Here is an 18315-nt window from a genome sequence, read left to right on the forward strand (position 1 = left end):
GGGGCCTGCATTCTCAACTGCCATTGTTCCCGATTTAAAAAAGTATTTCAATATACAATCTTGAAAATGTCTTTGAATATCTTTGACCCGATCTTTGACCCGACTTCTAAATCCTTCCTCTAAATCAACTTTTTCATGTCAAGGACCCCCAAAATTACATTTATTTGGCCGCAGACCCCCATCTTAAAACATGTTGTTCCAGGGACCCCCCAGAAGCAGAGATTTGAGTTACAAGAGTCTGCTTTGAAAAATATATATTGAAAAACTTGCACACATTTTCACGATTTTTCAAAAATAGCAGATCTACAAGCTCGCAGCGCGGCACTCGGTGCCGCGCTGTGAGCTTGTATATCTGCTATTTTTCAATACAATTTGCATAAATACATTTTTAAAAAGTTGAAGAAGTAGTGAAAATACAAGCTCACGACGAGAAGCTTTGTGAGCTTGTAGATCTGCTATTTTCACTAGTTTGGTTCCTGGGCAAACCTTTAATTTCTCTTTTGTGTCTTGAGCTAAAAGGTTTGGGAACCACTGGGCTAGTAAGTAATATATCTATAACAAAAAATCATGTCTATGCAAGCGTGTTTATACACTCTCTTTTTTTCTTTTTTGGAAAAAACATTAACCAGCTGTCCCTATTGTAGGAGAATACTTTCAAAGAATTTCAAACTTGCCCAGCAAAAATGCCCAATCTACAAGCTTTAGAAGGAAAGCTCTGACAGATCGCCTTGTAGATTCATTGGCTGTTTTGAACTGTTGCTGTCCTGTGTTTCTGTCAGGTGAACTTGGACGAGGCCAACGCTGCTCTGGATTCAGCCTCTCGCCTCACAGACCAGCTGGATCTGAAAGAGGAGCAGCTTGAAGAACTGAAGAACCAAGGTCAGTCTTCTGTAATTTTGTCTAAAGTGATTTTAATCATGATTCCGCTAGATCTTCCCAAACATCTGTCCAATACAACAAAAAATGTCCAGTGCACCTTACATTTAGCATGTCTGTCTATATGTGGGTAGTGTACATATGTGTTAATGCACCTAAATGATATTCTGTTACATATAAATGAAAACATTAGGCACACCTGTGAAACCAACTAAAAGGTTTTTTTGGAGCCTGAAAATGGATCTCCTATTAACATATTGACTATTTTCAACTACATCTGCTCTAGTGCTCTGAATGAGAGTTCTGTATTTCTTACATACCCAAAATTCTATAATTACCAGTTGTGGAAGCTAAAATCACAATATGGGATTGCACACAATTGTGCCGCCCTACTGGCGACTACAACAGAGCTCAAAGTCTTTACAGCAAATGGAAGGTGGTTTCACTAAGCCGCAATGAAATAAATAATGTTGTCGACTGATTTATGCCTCAGTTCAAAGACCACGGCACCCCCATGTTCTGCTTTTGTTTAACTCTCAAATACCTGGAACGCGCCCGAGTCGCGTTAGATTTGAACCACTTTAACCATTATTTTATGCTTTAACTATTGAAAAATATCAGATAATACAAGCTCGGTGCCGCGCTGCGAGCTTGTAGATCTGCTATTTTTGAAAAATCTTGAAAATGTCTTTGAATATCTTTGACCCGATCTTTGACCCGACTTCTAAATCCTTCCTCTAAATCAACTTTTTCATGTCAAGGACCCCCAAAATTACATTTATTTGGCCGCAGACCCCCATCTCAAAATATGTTGTTCCAGGGACCCCCCCAGAAGCAGAGATTTGAGTTACAAAAGTCTGCTTTGAAAAATACATATTGAAAGATTTGCACACATTTTCACGATTTTTCAAAAATAGCAGATCTACAAGCTCGCAGCGCGGCACTCAGTGCCGCGCTGTGAGCTTGTATATCTGCTATTTTTCAATAGTTAAAGCAGTCAATAATCCTAAGCCTAAATGGGTTAAGGATGGATGATATGCGTTTTTTCTTAAATCCCTGCCTGGCGGGCATTCTCTGATGGCATGTACCTTTTATACCTTGTTCTGATTTCCAAATAGTCTTTGAACATTGAACAATGGGAGGGGTCCTTGTACTATACTCATAGAGCCGTGCCGTGCTCAGCCTTTAGAACGCAGGTTCTCAACAGTTTGGTTTTTGCACTTAGCAGGGACATTTGTTATTCTGGGTTCTTATCAAAGGCTAAGAATAACAGAAATGGAATCAATCAAATCAAATTACATCAACTGTTGAATTCTTATGGGGTAGTTTTTCCCACGTTTTTTTTTTTCTTTTTTTTTTACTGATTTCCCACTATCAGCTTTAGACATAGCCATGACATCACAAGACATTCTCAGACATACTTGTTTTGTTTTTTCTTCTTCTCTCGTCCTAAAATTAAAAACTTGGTTTGCAGTAATCCACAACAACATAAATAGATAATGCAGGATCACACAAGAACAAGATGAAATAATAATACACAAAAAGAAAACCCTGCAGTAAACGTAAAGTTGAAAACACATTGACCCATTGATATTGATTGGTTGGTTCAGCCGATATATATATCGGCCATTATTATTTGACTTTTATTTATTTATTTTTACGACACTGGGATTTGATTTCAGCAATTATGTAGTCCACTCGTCCCGATCTTTCAACCTGGTGTCCCTATTTACATCATGTCATATAAAACATTTTTAAATAAAACATCTTTAAATAGGCTTAATTGGTTCAATGAAATAAAGTTCTGTTTGCAGTCCAGTACCTGGCCTATAATAGACTCATTCACAATTTGGTGTTATTGCAAGTTACTATGAAAACCTCCACTGGCTGTCTGTCTGTCAGTCATTCAGTCCCTCCGTCTGTCCGTCACGTCACACTTTTGGCCCTACTCTTATCTCCGGCACCGTTGCCCCTTTCCATGCCAAACTTTGCACACACACTCCTTGGCTAGGCAAACCACAACCTCCACCCCTGATTTCTCACATGCCCCTCTTCTAGCGCCACCTGGCGGTCGCTTATCTCCCGATTAAGCAGTCTTACTGGTATTTTGAGTGTATTTTATATTTACTTGCTTGTACATTTTATAATTTGAATGTATTGTTGTTGCCGTTGATGTTGCCGTTTTTGACAAAATATCAGTCAAAACGTCTGGGAGAGGGCTCTCCAAATTCGAGATCGGCATAAGACCCCTAAACCTCGCATTGGTTTTGTACTGAACAAACATCTCTTTACCAGACTGAACAAACACCTTGAAACACATCATGGATTGGCAATGAAAGCACTCTTCGTTTAACAAGTTTATGTCAGTAACATAGGTGAACACTGTCTACTGGTAATGTGCCAACTGTCAACATGTTCTGATCTGCAGTCTCACTGATGACAAAGTCTATCTTTGGAATGTCTGCTCAGCAAATATGTCAACGTTACTGTTTAGAAATGAGTCCTAAATCATACAAACATCTGTGTGCTTGTTTGGACACATGGACACATCTACACATGTATGCATGAATATGATTATTATTATTACTTTTTTGTATGTGGGATTTGTTTTGTGTATCTGAGGAATGTTTTCTGGTCACTAAGGTTGATTATTGTATTTCTTGATAGTTGATATATTGTTTGCTTGAAATTCATATGCCTTACTTATGCTTAATTAATCATGAATCACGTCGCAATCACACATAAAAAATAGCTGATCAAACTCACATTGCAGCAATTGCAACACGTTTTGAGTAGAGTGTAGACCGCCTATTTTCTGTGTACGTCACCACAGCTGGCGTGCAACTAAATATACGTGAATCAGACTGTGATCTGTAAATCATATCCTATGGTTGCACATGTTGCAGTTGTAAGTCGTTTCTTACCTACAATTATGAACTATAAATATAAGTATGTATTTCTTGCAGTGGATGTGAGACAAGAGATGCTGGAAGAGGCTCAAAAGAAGTTGATGAACCTGCTAAACAGCACGGAGGGCAAAGTAGACAAGTAAGTGCAGCAGCAATCCTAACTGGAATAAAACCCACATTCCCATAGGCTTGGTTGCATGCTGGTATCACACACATTGCATGGCGAAGTGTTGTAAGCTTGTTGATACATTGTTTTCAGTGCACATCACTGGAGTGCAACCAAGTATACACATCAGACTTATATCAGCTGAACTGAGATTATAACTACTCACTGTGTACTGATTTTTATTGGACCCTTAAAGGAGGACTTCACCACTTTTCAACCTATCTTCATATAATAGGTCCTCACTAATGTTCATGATAAAATATCACAATTTCTTTCTACTCAGTTTGGGTCTCATAGGAGAGCTGTGGCGTGTCAAATCCTTCCACCGGTGACATCATCAATGGGAAATGCAAGCTAATAGGAAACTGCAGGCTTTTTATTCCTGAAAAGTTGCAATGTTAAAGTGGAAGCCATTGTTCTTGTGATAATATATATATATTTTTTTCTTCTTCTCCAAAAATATTGTTTAAAAAAATCTGTCAAACGATGATGTCACCGGTGGAAGGATTTGACAGCTCTCCTATGAGACCCAGACTGAGTAGAAAAGAATTGTGCTATTTTATTATGAACATTAGTGAGGACCTATTATATGAAGACAGGTTGAAAAGTGGTGAAGTCCTCCTTTAAGTAAGTTATAGTTATATATTTTACTGGACATTAAAAGTTAGTTCTACTGAGGACTTAACTGTGCAAAAGAGTTACAGGTCAGAAGTGGGTCATGGGAATGTCAATGCAACAAAGCCCAGAAAAGATTTGAACCCTTTAAGGAGTAGTTCACCCCCCAATAGTACCTATTATCTATCAATTAAACACCCCACGAAGCCTTGAATTCATGGAGATGTTTTTGTCGCATTCCTAAGCCAATAATTTGATGAGTTACAGTAATAGTCTCCTACTGACCCATGACCCGGTCATCAAACTATTGGCTCAGGAATGCAACAAAAACAACACAATCTCCATGATTTCCAGGTTTCATGGGATATGTAATTGATAGAAAAATAAGTATTATTATTTATTTGGCTGAACTACTCCTTTAATGTCGCTATTACTGTAGGTCAAATGATGACTGGATAACGAGTAGACTACATGATTGCAATATCCTCAGTTGGATTCCAGATTGAGACCACTGTTACATGCCTTTGTTTTGTCCTCTCTGCCTTCAATTTCTCTCTACACGTCTCGTCTAAATAAAGCAAAACAGCCCAAAAGAACGTAAGAAAATGGCAAATAAAGGATTCATTTACACACAGGGATCGGTACAGTCTACAGTGACTTGGCTTAACTACAGTAAGATCTGACAGGCACCAACAATAAAAGCAATGCACACATCACACATATCACACACAATACTACCAGTATATATTGGCCTGCCCTGTTCTTGCTTTTTGTTCTATAAATTTATCTTACATTTCAAATGAATGTAACACTTCTATGGATGTGTGCCACTAATCAACTAAACAGTTAAACAATGCTACCCCTTCTAAATGTTAACTAAATACTATATGGAGATCCTTGATGTCATCAATGTGACGTTGTAGTACTACTACAACGTCACAACGGGTGTTTTAATTTATTGGTGTCTTCTCTGCAACTGTAGAGCTTATTCTTATTTTTATTTTATTTTGTATCTGCAACTGTAGAGCTTACTTTTTTATTGATTATTGTGTATCTGTAAAGCACTCTGTGCATTCGTGCTGTGAAGATGTGCTATATAAATAAAGTTCATTCATTCATTCATTCATTCATACTACCTTACCCCCACTGTAAACATACAGCATGCTGTGTTGGATAATGTAGACTTTCAGAATGTTTACTGGAGTACAGAATCCAAGTGAGAAAATCTGATCTCTTCTGTAATGATCTTGTTATCACATGCACATTTTAAGTGATGTAAAAATGACTAGAGTGAGTTGTAGTAGCACTGAAGAGGGGATGATCATTTCAGAATAAACTGAAGCAAACTCTTACGACAGTCAATTGGCAGAAATAGCAGCTTTCAAAGTCGTCTGTTACTTATTATTCTGTCACCAAGAGCTGGGGGGGGGGTGTTCACATGCCATTCAGAGCACACAACAGTGCCCAAGGGACTAAGCCAAACAAATCATCTGTGTTTTAACGTAGAATAATAGGCCTCAATGTTTGTTAGGATATTTCGGCTTCCCTGAAAGTGCGTCAGGACACTCATGCATCATCCAATAGAAGTGATGTTCATGTGTATTCCTTACAGCTATATAAAGAAATAGAAAAAGACCATCATGTTGTTAATGTATAATTTTATCACAACAGATCTCTTGTTGGTTCCTTTCAACAGGGTTCTTATGCGTAACCTGTTCATGGGCTACTTCCATACGCCTAAAACAAGGCGTGCCGAGGTGCTGAGGCTCATGGGAAGTGTGCTGGGCTTGACAAGAGAAGATGTTGACCAGGTGATTATTCAAGTCCATTCTGTTCACACCCATTACCTCTAGGGCTGTATCAATCATTACGTTTTTAGTTGACAATTTTCAAAATTGTGATGATTAATTAATTAATGATTTAATTGTTTTTGGCGTTGAATATTGGAACATGTAAATAAGAATTACATCTTTGTCTACAAAGCCTATTTCTGATATATGAATATATGAAAAAAAAGGTTATCGATTAAATCGGTCCGTTGCACAACTACTAACGACATCACTGCTCAGCTGCGTTGATCCCCATTTCAAGTCTGTACAAAGTCCAGAGCACTCTAAACTGCACTGGTCATTCTTGTGGACAAGATTCGAGCCCCCACTTTCATGCCGTAGGTTCAGGCAACCTCAGTCGAAATGATGATGCAATGTGAGGGTGCGGAGTCTGCGGACTAGCCGACATCAACTCCTGGATTGCCTCCCTCTGCTCCCTAATAAACACCATTAGGGTCTGGAGCTCTGCAGTGTTGCTATAGCTCTGCTGTCACACCACAGTGTGTCTATATATGCAGGCGGTGTTCCCCCTTCCCTTCCCCTCCTAGCTGTGTGTTGGTTTGGCTCCCACGGTGTCATTTCACTCGCCATCAGTTCCGGGTGCCTGACACGGTGTCCACTGCCACGCCATGCAGCCTCATCCTTCTCTCCCTGACCTTGTCCATGACCCATGGGAGGCCCCCATAGCAGAGGTCCACATTTCACTTGAAATAAATCAAACTTTAAGCTTCTGTGAGTGGTATGTCTTGGTTAAAACAGAAATATCTTTGTGAAAAGGTTAAAGCTCGATATTCTGATGTAATCATGACTATGTAGTACAGAAACGGGGGTCTCCCAGACTCCCAATCTCTCTAACATTTAATAAACCGATATGTCCTTTTGTAGTGGGTCACCAATTTCATCCAATCAGGAAAGATCAACCATTTATCAGCTTCAGTTTTATGTTCCAATTTCAGCATTTTCTGCTAATTTACCACATATTTATTCTGTAACCTCTATGAGTTCTCTTGCCTGATTAGATCAAATTGTTTCCTGACAATTAAATAGTTGAAGAGGCAGTGAAAACACTATAGCAAGCAAAATTACTTACACCACCTTCGATTTCTTATTCATCGAATGCAATTTAGAAATGTTTTAAATATAACCAATTGAGACTCCACGGATTGTCCCAGTGCCTGGTCAGTCATGTGTACACAGGGACGTGCTGGGCCCCTGATTCAGCCCGGGAAAAAGAGTTGAAGAGGCCCTCATTGCGCGCTATAGAGAGAGATCTCTCTCTATAGCGCTGCTGCTACTCAAAGATTTGCCATTTCAGATCATGACAAGTGACAAGCCAGTGGGCCAATTACATGAGTTATATTTCGTCGTTGTCGGGTCCAAAACCGTTTGTTTTGTATCTATCATTTAAAAAATGATTTAGTGAAAACAGCCGATCTACAAGCACACAACGTCTCGCACCGCGAGGCGTTGGTGCGAGGCGTTGTGTGCTTGTAGATCTGCTGTTTTCACTACTTTTGTGCAAACAGTTTAATTTTTTCTTTTGTGCACATTTTGTCCTAATGGCCAGCCTGGACCGGCCGGGAATGAACTGGCCGTTCGGGAGTTGTCCCGCTTTTCCCAATGGCCAGCACGTCCCTGTGTGTACAGTACCTTGTTTATTTATGTCAGGTCACTCTAACCGCATGCAATCTCTCCTTTTTTATAGAAGCGTTTGATCCGCTCTATCAGTAGCCCAGTTGGTATCTTCTCCTGAATATGAACATGCGGTGGCCCAAGGTCAAATATCAGCCAAATACTATATTCCCAATCGCTTTTTTAACTCCAGCAGCCACTGAAAATCCATTCGTAGCTTAGCGCGCTAAGCTCGGTATTTCCTCATCCAGAGTTTGCTGGCAGGAGTCGCGTGGGACCACATCCAACTATTCACAGCATATTACCCAACTGCCTTAAAGGAAAACAGCTTGAGAGTAAGGGGTAAATGCGATTACAACTCCTCAGAAGACCCAGTTTTATTGCGCTTGAGGTTGTTCCGCTCTTTTGTTGTTTTTCTTTTTTTCTTTTTTTTCACTTCTCTCTCATCCTGTTAATGCTATTGAAATTTTCCACTCAACTTATGAGTTAACAGGGAGCCGAGTGTCCCAGAAAACCAAGCTGTCTTTTTCAGAGAAATCCTGTTCTTCTTTTTCAAAGATCAGACTTTGTTCAAATCAGATTTGTTTTAATTTCTTAAAAATGTAATTTGCAGTATTCTTAAGTAGTAATTTCAAAATATATTTATTAAGGTTTTCTTTTCAGAGATCAAATTTTACTTTTGAAATGCCTGAGGGAAGCCCAATTCCCGAGCACTTTTTCTGCCAACTAAATCAAGTTTTCTGGAACAGTTGTTTTGGCCTCGCTCCTCGTATTGTTCATACGGTATATCTGATAAGTGACGACTTAACACTCCTTGAGGATATTTGGCTTTGCCCTTAAAAGTTATTTGGAACCCTGGTCGCTGACATCATCGACTTTGGCAGGATTCAGCCAACCTCCTGGAAAGACCCCATGGATAGTATGTGGGGCTGAACAGATTTGTCCCATGTGGTCACAGAGCTGACAAGAGCGTGGATGCTTACCATAACGTTTGTGCCATTTATGGCCCCTTAAATGATCAATAGCCAATGTCTAATACAGAATTTGTGATTATTTTAATTAATCGTCTCCACCAGGCCAGGCGGTCAAAGGCAGTAGCCGGAGACCATATTCTCGCCCCTGTCCATGCTTCCGTCTGTGTGCGTCTTTGAGCAGCTAATCTCCAGCACTGTTGGAACGGTTGCTGTGAAACTGTGCACACCTCTGCTTCAAAGTTACGGCGCCACCAGGAGGCAGATGTTTTCAAAACACATTTTTGATACTACTCAATTTTGTCTTGCCTATTTTGCACAAAGTGCCACCAATTATGAATCATTTTTGCTACTACTCCTAGTTTCCTACAGATGTAGTCCAAAACTCAAATTAAATTATGCCTGGGGTCATGATGTGATCAAGATGTATTAGTCAAATTATTCAGATTCCCTTTCAGTTAGATATGATTGCCTTCCAAAGTTTTCGGGCCCTAGGTAGGAAACCACCCGGCCTGGCGGAGACCTGCCATTGAGGTGGCTTTTAGTTTCAAGGATGATGATACACGAAAGAAGAAGAAGAAGTTTTGAGTATGGCACTAAACAGCCTATTGCGTCACCATCAACGCTCACTGCAGCATAAGACTGTGATAGAACTAGGCAACTTCCAGATGTGAGAATCAATATAAGCTTCACTTCCCGTCCAACTAGTTCCCCAGGCTGTTGTTGTAAATAAAAGTCTGTTCTTATTCAACTTAGTTTTGGTCCACTGGGTTAAACAAGGTCTCACCTCAAATTTTAATACATGTCAGGATGAACTTGCTGCTTAATTACTGCAATAGATGGTGTAATGTTCATCTGTCCACCCTTTCTTGACCTTCTGTCACTCACTTCCCCTGCAGATGTTGGAGGAGGACGGGAGACAGGGGGTCACTGGCTGGGTATCCAGCTGGCTGGGAGGCAGGGGAGCACATAGTGTCCCTAACACCCCCCAGAGGCCCACCCAGAGCCAAGGCTTTAACTCGGTGAGAAGACAAGAGCAAGAAACCTTCTTTAGGATGAAGTTAACAAGCACACTCGAAATCACGTTCTAGAGAACACATTTTACAAACACATACGGTACATTCTGTATGCTTGTGGTTTTCAACGTGGGATCCGTGGACCTCCAGGAGTCCTTGGGGAGGGGTGGGGTTCCAGGGGTACCCCGACTAAAATATAAAAACTACACAACACAACAACACAATAAACATGAACATATAACACAAGAAAGAACGGCCAAATGTCAGACTAAATCATGTCTAACAATAAAACATTTATTAGATTTGGGTTCCCAGTGATAAAATATCGTATCAATGTGGTTGATGGCCTAAAGCATTAAAAAGAGAACACAATACATTCTAGAATCTCATACACACACACAGAACACATTCCGCAATGCACAGTAACATGTTTATATACACTATAAAATTCTAAAATCAAACGCTAATCATGCACTCACTCAATCCCACATGTCGGTACTGTACTCTGACCTGTCTTTGCTTTTCCTGAAAACTGCAGTCCTTCTCAGAGATGTTTGTCAAGTTCCTGGAGGTGGAGTCCTCCCCATCTCTGCCTCCTCTAACGCTCCTCCATGACATCAAACCCCTGAGCGCTCCGCCTCCTGGGAGGACCAGCAGCAGCTCTGCCCTCACCTCTGTTACAGGTACAGCAACCAGCTAGTGATGGGAAATCCCATTCATTTCAGTGAACGAATCATTTAGTTCACGGTAATGATCCGTTCAAAAAATTCGCTCAAATGATTAGTTCATAGCGCGATCGTCCCGTGAAAAACACAGTCACGGGAGCGTTTTTAACAAGTACAGCCCGCCGTCGCGTCCTGTGTGCCAGCCGGGGCTATTAGGGGGAGGAAAGAATCGTTCAAGAGTCTTGCTAATGATTTGATTCTTATGAACGAATCACTCATGAACGACACATCACTTCAACCAGCACTCTGAGCGACCACAGCCTGCTAGTGGTGGGGGAAAAAATGTTGAAAAACAGTGAACTATCAATTTTGTTCATGTTCACGGCAATGATCCTTTCAAATGATTTGTTCACGTTCACTGTTCAGTTTGCCAAAAAAACGAAAAACATGGACACATCATCCGATTGACACATATTTTTAAATACATATTGAAGGGCCTCTAGACAATGCAGAGCCAAACGTGATTTCACTTAGACCCTGAGGTGGTGTCACAAAGTGCCAAACATCACTTGCAAAAACGTGCATCATGTGTACCTTTGTTCTGTGTGCAAGCACATGAAGCCTCATGTAGCTTCTAATGGCAATGAGACACCAAGCATGCATCAGGCCTCGATCCTGAAGAAGAGGTTAGAATCTAACTTCTTCAGGATCGAGGCCTGTTGCATGCTTGGTGTCTGTTTGTTCTATATATATATATATATATATTTTTTTTTTTGAGGATTCTAAAATCAACAATTCTACGTTCACAAGTTTTGTATTATATTGTACTCACTTGGAAAGACAAGTATTAAAGAATAGCACAGTTATTTGCTGTTATCATTGCACAGTAATTAATCCATCCCGTCCAGTTTGGTGTTGAGGATGTGCATGCATGCACAAGTCACCGTACAGAGAATGAAAACCAGTAAGACGCCCTAAGGGTGAGAATGGGTGCGTGCTAGAGGTCTTCTCGGGTCCAATTTTAACTAACCGAACCCAAATGGACCCGGGGAAAATGGAGACGGTCCCAAATGGACCCGTCTATTATTTGGAATTTGAGAACCGTTACCTACCTTGACTAGCCCTGGGACGTGATGAATCCAGTCCCCCTGTGATTAGAGAAATTAGATCCGATAACCGGGCAGAGATGTGGGAACCGGAGCCGAGATCCGAAATTACCGAATGTCAGCGTTATTATGAAGAGGTGTAAATATTATTTCTGTCTTACCGTTGCATGTTTCAGATGTAACAGCCAATCGCCGGGTCCATTCGGGTATCATGGAACCGCTGTCCTAACGGTCAGAGACCCGGGGCAGGCGGTAACGGCCCGGCCCCGCGGTTAATGCTCGCAAATGGCCCCGTTACCCGCACCGGGGTAATTTTGGATCTTGGACCTGCACGAAGATCTCTAGTGCGTGCACATGACTGCTTTGGCATGTATACCCTTCTGCTGAGCTGGTAGAGCTGGTCCATATATGGAGTCTATGAGCTCAGATTGACCAGCTCCATATATTGAGATCTAGGTGATGATCCAGTCATCTCCATTTATTGTATATCCAGGGTTTGATGAGGTCAGTGTCGTGTTCTTCAGTCTTGGTTTGCAAATGAATTCTGTAATGAATGTTCCATCAGGTGGGGCAGCAGGCAGCAAACGGGCCGCAGAGTCCAACCCATTCCTAGCCCCTCGTTCTGCGGCGGTCCCCTTGATGAGCTCAGCTGGTGCTGGGGCCGGAGGTGTCGGAGGTCACCTATTGATGAAACCCATATCAGAAGCCCTGCCCTCCTTCACACCCGTGCCTGTCTCTGCCGAGGCTAGTGGGGGGGCTGTGCTCAAAGACCTACTGAAGCAGTGATTGGATCCAAGTGAAGCAGTGATTGGATCCTGTGTCAGTTGAAGGTCTCCTCTCATGTCAGCTGATGTTGGACACTACATACTTTACGCTGGAAAAGATGCGGTGGTGCTGTTCTTACTTGAAGTGTTCTTGCTACTGGCCTGTTCCAAAGTAGTGGTAGTCTCAAACTAAGACTATAGTTGACCAGATTCCCCTTGGGCAACATACTGTACCTTCACCGACAATAACCGATCTACAGGCTCACAACGCAACATGTTGTGAGCTAGTAGTTCTGTTTGTAGATCTTTGTCGACTGTTCGTCCCTGAATAGGCACTAGGGTTCAAGTGGATAACAGTACAGGCACCACCTCACTATTTTCAGTGTAACAAGCAATGACAGAACATTAACCAACACTGCTACTACAGTACATGCTGCTCTTCGGTTTATGGCTGTGAAGTGATGACTTGAGCAAACACAGCAAAACCCTCAGTGTTAATTCAACTCTGAGAGTGTAACAATGGACCATTGTGTGTTCATCCGTCCCCTCTTATTTGGGAGGGGAATAAAATCAACCTGAAATATTCTGAGGAATTTGATTTTCATCTATTGCTGTTCTATGCAACATTTCTTTTGCCCTTTACACCATCTATGGATGTGTTTTAGCCACATCAATGTTACATTACTTTATAGGCATCGAATGAAGACTGGATGATCTGTGTACAACAATAATGATGCTTTCAATTATAAGCAGGTGACTTCCTTTTAAAATGGTTTTGTATTCAGAGTGCAATGTATGTACATTTTTAAAAAGAAATGCTTTTTAATTATGGGTCAGGCCAATATGTTTTAAGTTCTGAACGCAAGTGACCTTGTAAACTAATCGTGTGCTGTGCAATACACATAGGTGTGCAATACAAAACATTGCCTGTGTTTGCACGAGAAAACATGCATGCCCCGGTTTCTGCATTTGAAAGCTTTATTTCCCTTCTCTTTTGAGTTTATTTTTTTCTTCTCTCCATTTTAGACCTAAAGTATAATCTGTCTGATGCAAGGCTCGCTTGATAGTCTTTTGGCACCAGTAGCGATGCTTAGAGATTTATGCGGTTCCCTACATCTGTTAAAACCATACAGACGTTTCTGCAAAATGTTGTATTTCCTTAGATGGCCAGACTGTGATATAGTGTTGTAATTCCAGCAGTAATTGTGGCCTGTGGTTGGTCAGAGGATCCGACTAGGAGACTGCTCTTATGCATAAATACAGTACTGTTATATAGTTATATAAATATATATATGTAAATTGACTGGCGTTTTTCATATTTATGGGGCACTTAGGAAGTTCGGGTTCTGTCCAAGTGCCTATACATTTTTTTGCAATTTAGATAATTGTATGATTTGGATTGTAAATGGTTAATATAAATATATATTTGCAAATGTAATAACTGCACATTGAAAATGATTTACATGCCAACAATGTAATAGCTGCTCAGCATTTTTGTATGGATGGACATCCACAATCAGCAACCATAGCAGAAAACAATGTTACAAACGGTTTTTCCTGGAGAATTGACAAAATGTAACTGTAAATTAAGGTTTTGTAGGTGTTTAATCAGAAAATCAGAAATGTATTTAGATTACGTTAACTTTGGAGGATGCATACGTACCAGTCTCTGAATTGGATATTTTGTTTCAAACAAATAAAGGTACTAACTGCCCCCCTTACTAAGTAACCTAAGTATCTTGTTCACTTTCTCTCGAATTGAGTTATTTCGCATTTTGAGCCATACAGCACAGAGATCTTAAACTGTTAAGATTTATTATTGGGGGAATAGAATGCACGGGCTACGCCAGATGTGCAATACTGTGTTCAGCAGTAGGCTAGCCTACTATAGAGGGGAGGGGGTGTTTATGTCTGCGTGGAACAGTCGCCCACTGTGCATGTGTTTGCCACTTATCTTCCGACCACTCCATAATAGTCAATTATTTGCCAGAAACCGTGCGTAGCCTACTTGGAGTCAGCGCGCCCCAACAGCGCGGGACCCCTCGCTCCCTGAATGCTGTGGGTCCTCAGACCTCTCTCTCTCCCTGCGCGCCCGCACTGGCTGGAGGGGGCTGTCTCTCTCTCTCCGTGATTGAATCCAGCTGTTGTGAAAAGTGCTCAGAGGGGGCTACTCAGTCAATTTGCATTGCTAAATAATCTGTAAGCGCCGACAAGAGCGCAGAGGAGGACAGATAGCAGTCCGCTTTGGGGAGAAAAAAACGAAGGCATTGCTTCGATAGCTGGTTAATGTACTGAGGCTTGGGTTCGACCAGACAGCGGTTAATGCAAACCCGGTGTCGGCACTCGCGTAAAGGCGCATAACAAGCGGAGGCTGCAGGCTGGTCAGAGCACCGCGTGTGTAGTAGTAGCGGCATTGGGAGAAGTTGCTTTTACTGGTTGAAATAGCCTTATCCTTTATTTTGGGAAAGACTTCAAGAGTGCCTCTATAAATCATGTTTTCTCACTTTTCTGGAGTGCGTGGGTTGAGGATTGGGACTTCTTCAAGGTTAGTGCGTTCTTTTATCTTTTTTTCTTTTTTTTTTATGTGACCCTTTTCACTTTTACATTTCCTGCATAATTTGGTATTTAGCTTGAGCTGTGTTTGAATGAATAGGTTAAGTAACGGGATGCTGGCGCAGCGTTCTTGAGGCTATATGTTTTTCATTGAGGTTGTCCCAGAGACTAATTTGATCACTTGAAATTCCCTCTTTCCAGCATGCTGACAGGTCTGCTATTTGCTCTGCTTTCTATCCAGTCTGGACATGGTCAGGTAACAGCAGCTGCTCTTTCATAAATGATTTGAGAATCGGTTTGCATGGATTCATTCATTCACTCACTCAGTCAATCAATCACATAATAGGGTACCATTGACCACAAATATAAAAAAGATGTCCCCTGGAAGTCAAAAACATATCCTATTTTTCTTGTGGTCCTCATGATATGAAGATGGAAAGGCAACTTAGGTGAAGTAGTCTACAGCATTAGCAGTAATGTCTTAAATTATATATCCTGGTGTGCCTTTCTTTTTTTGGGATACACATCAGATAATGTGAGTTGAGTGTTGACAATGGTCCACTACAGGAGCAGCTACTGAGTCCTGGTTATTTCCCCCTCTAGACCTGCACAGAAGGTTCAGCCTATGACCGCAGATCAAGGCAGTGTGTTGGTAAGTTAATAACAAATGAATGCTTGCAATGTTGTAGATTAATGCTGCAGACAAGACAGTGTTATACACTCAATGTGATCTCTACTTGTAAATCTTCTTAATGTGCTATTAATTGGTAAGCGAAACTCCATTCGCTATTACTCATTTGGGAAAGTAGCTTTACATTAAATCTAATGTGCTGTTAAACTTTATAGTTTACTGTCTCTTGCCCAGAGAAACAGCACACATTAAGTGCAACAACAGAACATGGTTCAACTAATCACTTGCCACCAGCAAGCCTATTAAGTACAAGGCCAGTAAAAAGCAATGACTCCCTGTCAATGGAAGTAACAGATGTGACTTGTGGTCCTTACTCTCAAATGAAACTCGTCCCTCCATCCTAGATGTGGATGAATGCCGCACTCTGCCGGATCCTTGTCGAGGTGACATGCTCTGTGTTAATCAGATTGGTGGCTACTTGTGCATGCCGAGGGGTTTGTACACACAGTCGTATAGACCAGAGACACCTTATCGACCGGAGACACCGTATCGACCGGAGACACTTCCAGAGCCCTATCCAGGCACATCTGTGGGTTTCGTGGACACCTTCCGCCAACCCCCTCCTGGGCCAGTTGAGCCCAGCTACCCCATAGTTAGAAGCACTGCGCAATGCATCCTTGGATATGCCGTGGCAGAAGATGGCACCTGTAATGGTGAGTCTGCACTCCACACCTGAGTCGAGTAGTCCTGTAGCCTTCCTAGCACTTGTTTTAGTTAATTCAAAGCACAAGTTGGGTGGGGTTGCTTTACTTCTCAGGTAAGTTCCCAATTTCAGAATCTTTAATTACCATACGTTTTATAAGTTGTCAATATTTTCTGGTCATTTGTCCTTTATTGCAAATCACTCTCCTATGTAGCACCAAGCAAGGTAAAATAGGTAAATAAATATAGAATTGTATTGAATAACCTGAAAAACCCTTCTTGGTCATTGTGCCTTGATTTTCATGGCAAACAGAAAATGTAAACAGAGTGCCTAAAGAAAGAGTAGCATTTCTGTGGCCAAAGTAGTGGAAGCATGGGTTTGGCAGACTTTCAAAATGTCTAGCTGAAATCTCTTTTGCAACTGCGGTTTTCAAGTCAATTTCCAATGGTTGTCTCAAATACCAAACAACACTGACCATGGGCTGCCCCTCTACCTAAAACATTCATTCCCTCCATTCATAGCAAGAAGAGGTATCAGTATGCATAATATTGCTAAACTTCAGTGCATTCAAAATACAAGTTAAAAAATCGAACCTCTGTTCGAAGTGGAGCTGTGTGTGTGTGTGTGTGTGTGTGTGTGTGTGTGTGTGTGTGTGTGTGTGTGTGTGTGTGTGTGTGTGTGTGTGTGTGTGTGTGTGTGTGTATTGCAGTTGATGCTCAGGGCAGGCTAGACTCAACAGCACCTCTCTGGTCACCCAGGGTTACTACATACAGGCTACATACAGACCCACCCACCCACCCACATACCCACATACCCACCCACATACCTACACACACGGCCACGTATAGGGTAGCTTGTGTTCCACACAGCTCCAAAAAGATTGTGTTAAATATTTCTCAATGTGAAGCCCATCAAGAAACAGATCATTTTTACAACTTCAGGACAAGACATGAGATTAATCCCAACCACTGTGACAACTAAGTACAAAATGATTGATATTCCAAGATTAAATAGGAAGATAAATTAAGGCACCTTGCAAGGAAAACAAGTAGCTTAAGTTATAGGTTGATAAAATGACAGCAATTTTATTGATGCTGAACATAAGGACTAGATTGTTTATTTTTAAATGGTTTCTCAAGTGTTTTGGAATAGAACATTTCAAATCCCTCCAGGCTTTCTGGGAAGTGTTTATAACAAATCTGCTTCAAATTGATTGTGAAGAATGAGCTGTCAAACCTCCTTAAATACTTTATTAGCTTTTTAGTTATTACATCTGAATTAATGAAAGTAAAGTGAATGTGTGCGTGCGTGTGCGTGCGAGTGTGTTGTGTGTGCAAGAGAAATATGGAACAGGAAGAGCAAGCCACAAAAGAGTGATTTATACTAATCTAAAATAGCTCTACAAGCTCACAACACAACGTGCTGCAACGTGTTGTGAGCTTGTAGATCTAGGCAGTGATCGAGTTATACCCACAGAGCTATGGGAGCCCTATTCTGGCGGCGCCAAAGGCGCCGCCAGAATAGGGCTCCCATAGCTCTGGGGGCCCTTCGCCGCCGCGGAAGGCGGCGGCGAAAAAAAATCGGGTAATTGCGGATATAAAGTCGCCTAAAACGGGTATTTCCTATATTAAATCATATTTTTCCTTTCACAATATTAATTCGGGCTTCACATTGGCTATGTTGACAACTCCAGGCAGTCTTTTCTGTTCATATTAACTCACCATTATTGCTCAGCCTCCAGTTCCCAATTCCTCCATCTGATGATCTGAGCTCTGAGCCATCCAGCCAAAAGTTCCCGTTCTGGTAGCATAAAGTCGGCTAAAATGGGTATTTTTCTTTCTCAAAACAAGGCGGGTCGGGTTCATATTTATTTACTAAA

At 41.3% G+C, this 18315-nt stretch overlaps 2 protein-coding genes across 2 annotated transcripts in view; both read left to right on the plus strand.

The window, feature by feature from the left end:
- The window catches only part of trip11 (thyroid hormone receptor interactor 11), a 29004-nt gene extending 14802 nt beyond the window's left edge, over positions 1–14202 (plus strand). Inside the window, exons 15-20 of the mRNA XM_080751282.1 lie at positions 780–879; positions 3843–3924; positions 6263–6377; positions 9898–10020; positions 10553–10697; positions 12351–14202. Of these exons, the coding sequence (XP_080607408.1) occupies positions 780–879; positions 3843–3924; positions 6263–6377; positions 9898–10020; positions 10553–10697; positions 12351–12571 (786 nt within the window). The 3' untranslated portion in view covers positions 12572–14202. The remainder of the gene's footprint in view (positions 1–779; positions 880–3842; positions 3925–6262; positions 6378–9897; positions 10021–10552; positions 10698–12350) is intronic.
- Positions 14203–15304: 1102 nt separating this feature from the next.
- Positions 15305–18315, plus strand: part of fbln5 (fibulin 5) — a gene marked incomplete at both ends in the record, with an annotated part of 15924 nt that continues 12913 nt past the window's right edge. The window contains 3 exons of the mRNA XM_080750041.1: positions 15305–15358; positions 15706–15754; positions 16138–16446. Of these exons, the coding sequence (XP_080606167.1) occupies positions 15305–15358; positions 15706–15754; positions 16138–16446 (412 nt within the window). The remainder of the gene's footprint in view (positions 15359–15705; positions 15755–16137; positions 16447–18315) is intronic.

The sequence above is a fragment of the Nannobrachium achirus genome (assembly GCF_963921795.1).
Source record: "Nannobrachium achirus genome assembly, chromosome: 20".
Taxonomy (NCBI): Eukaryota; Metazoa; Chordata; class Actinopteri; order Myctophiformes; family Myctophidae; genus Nannobrachium; species Nannobrachium achirus.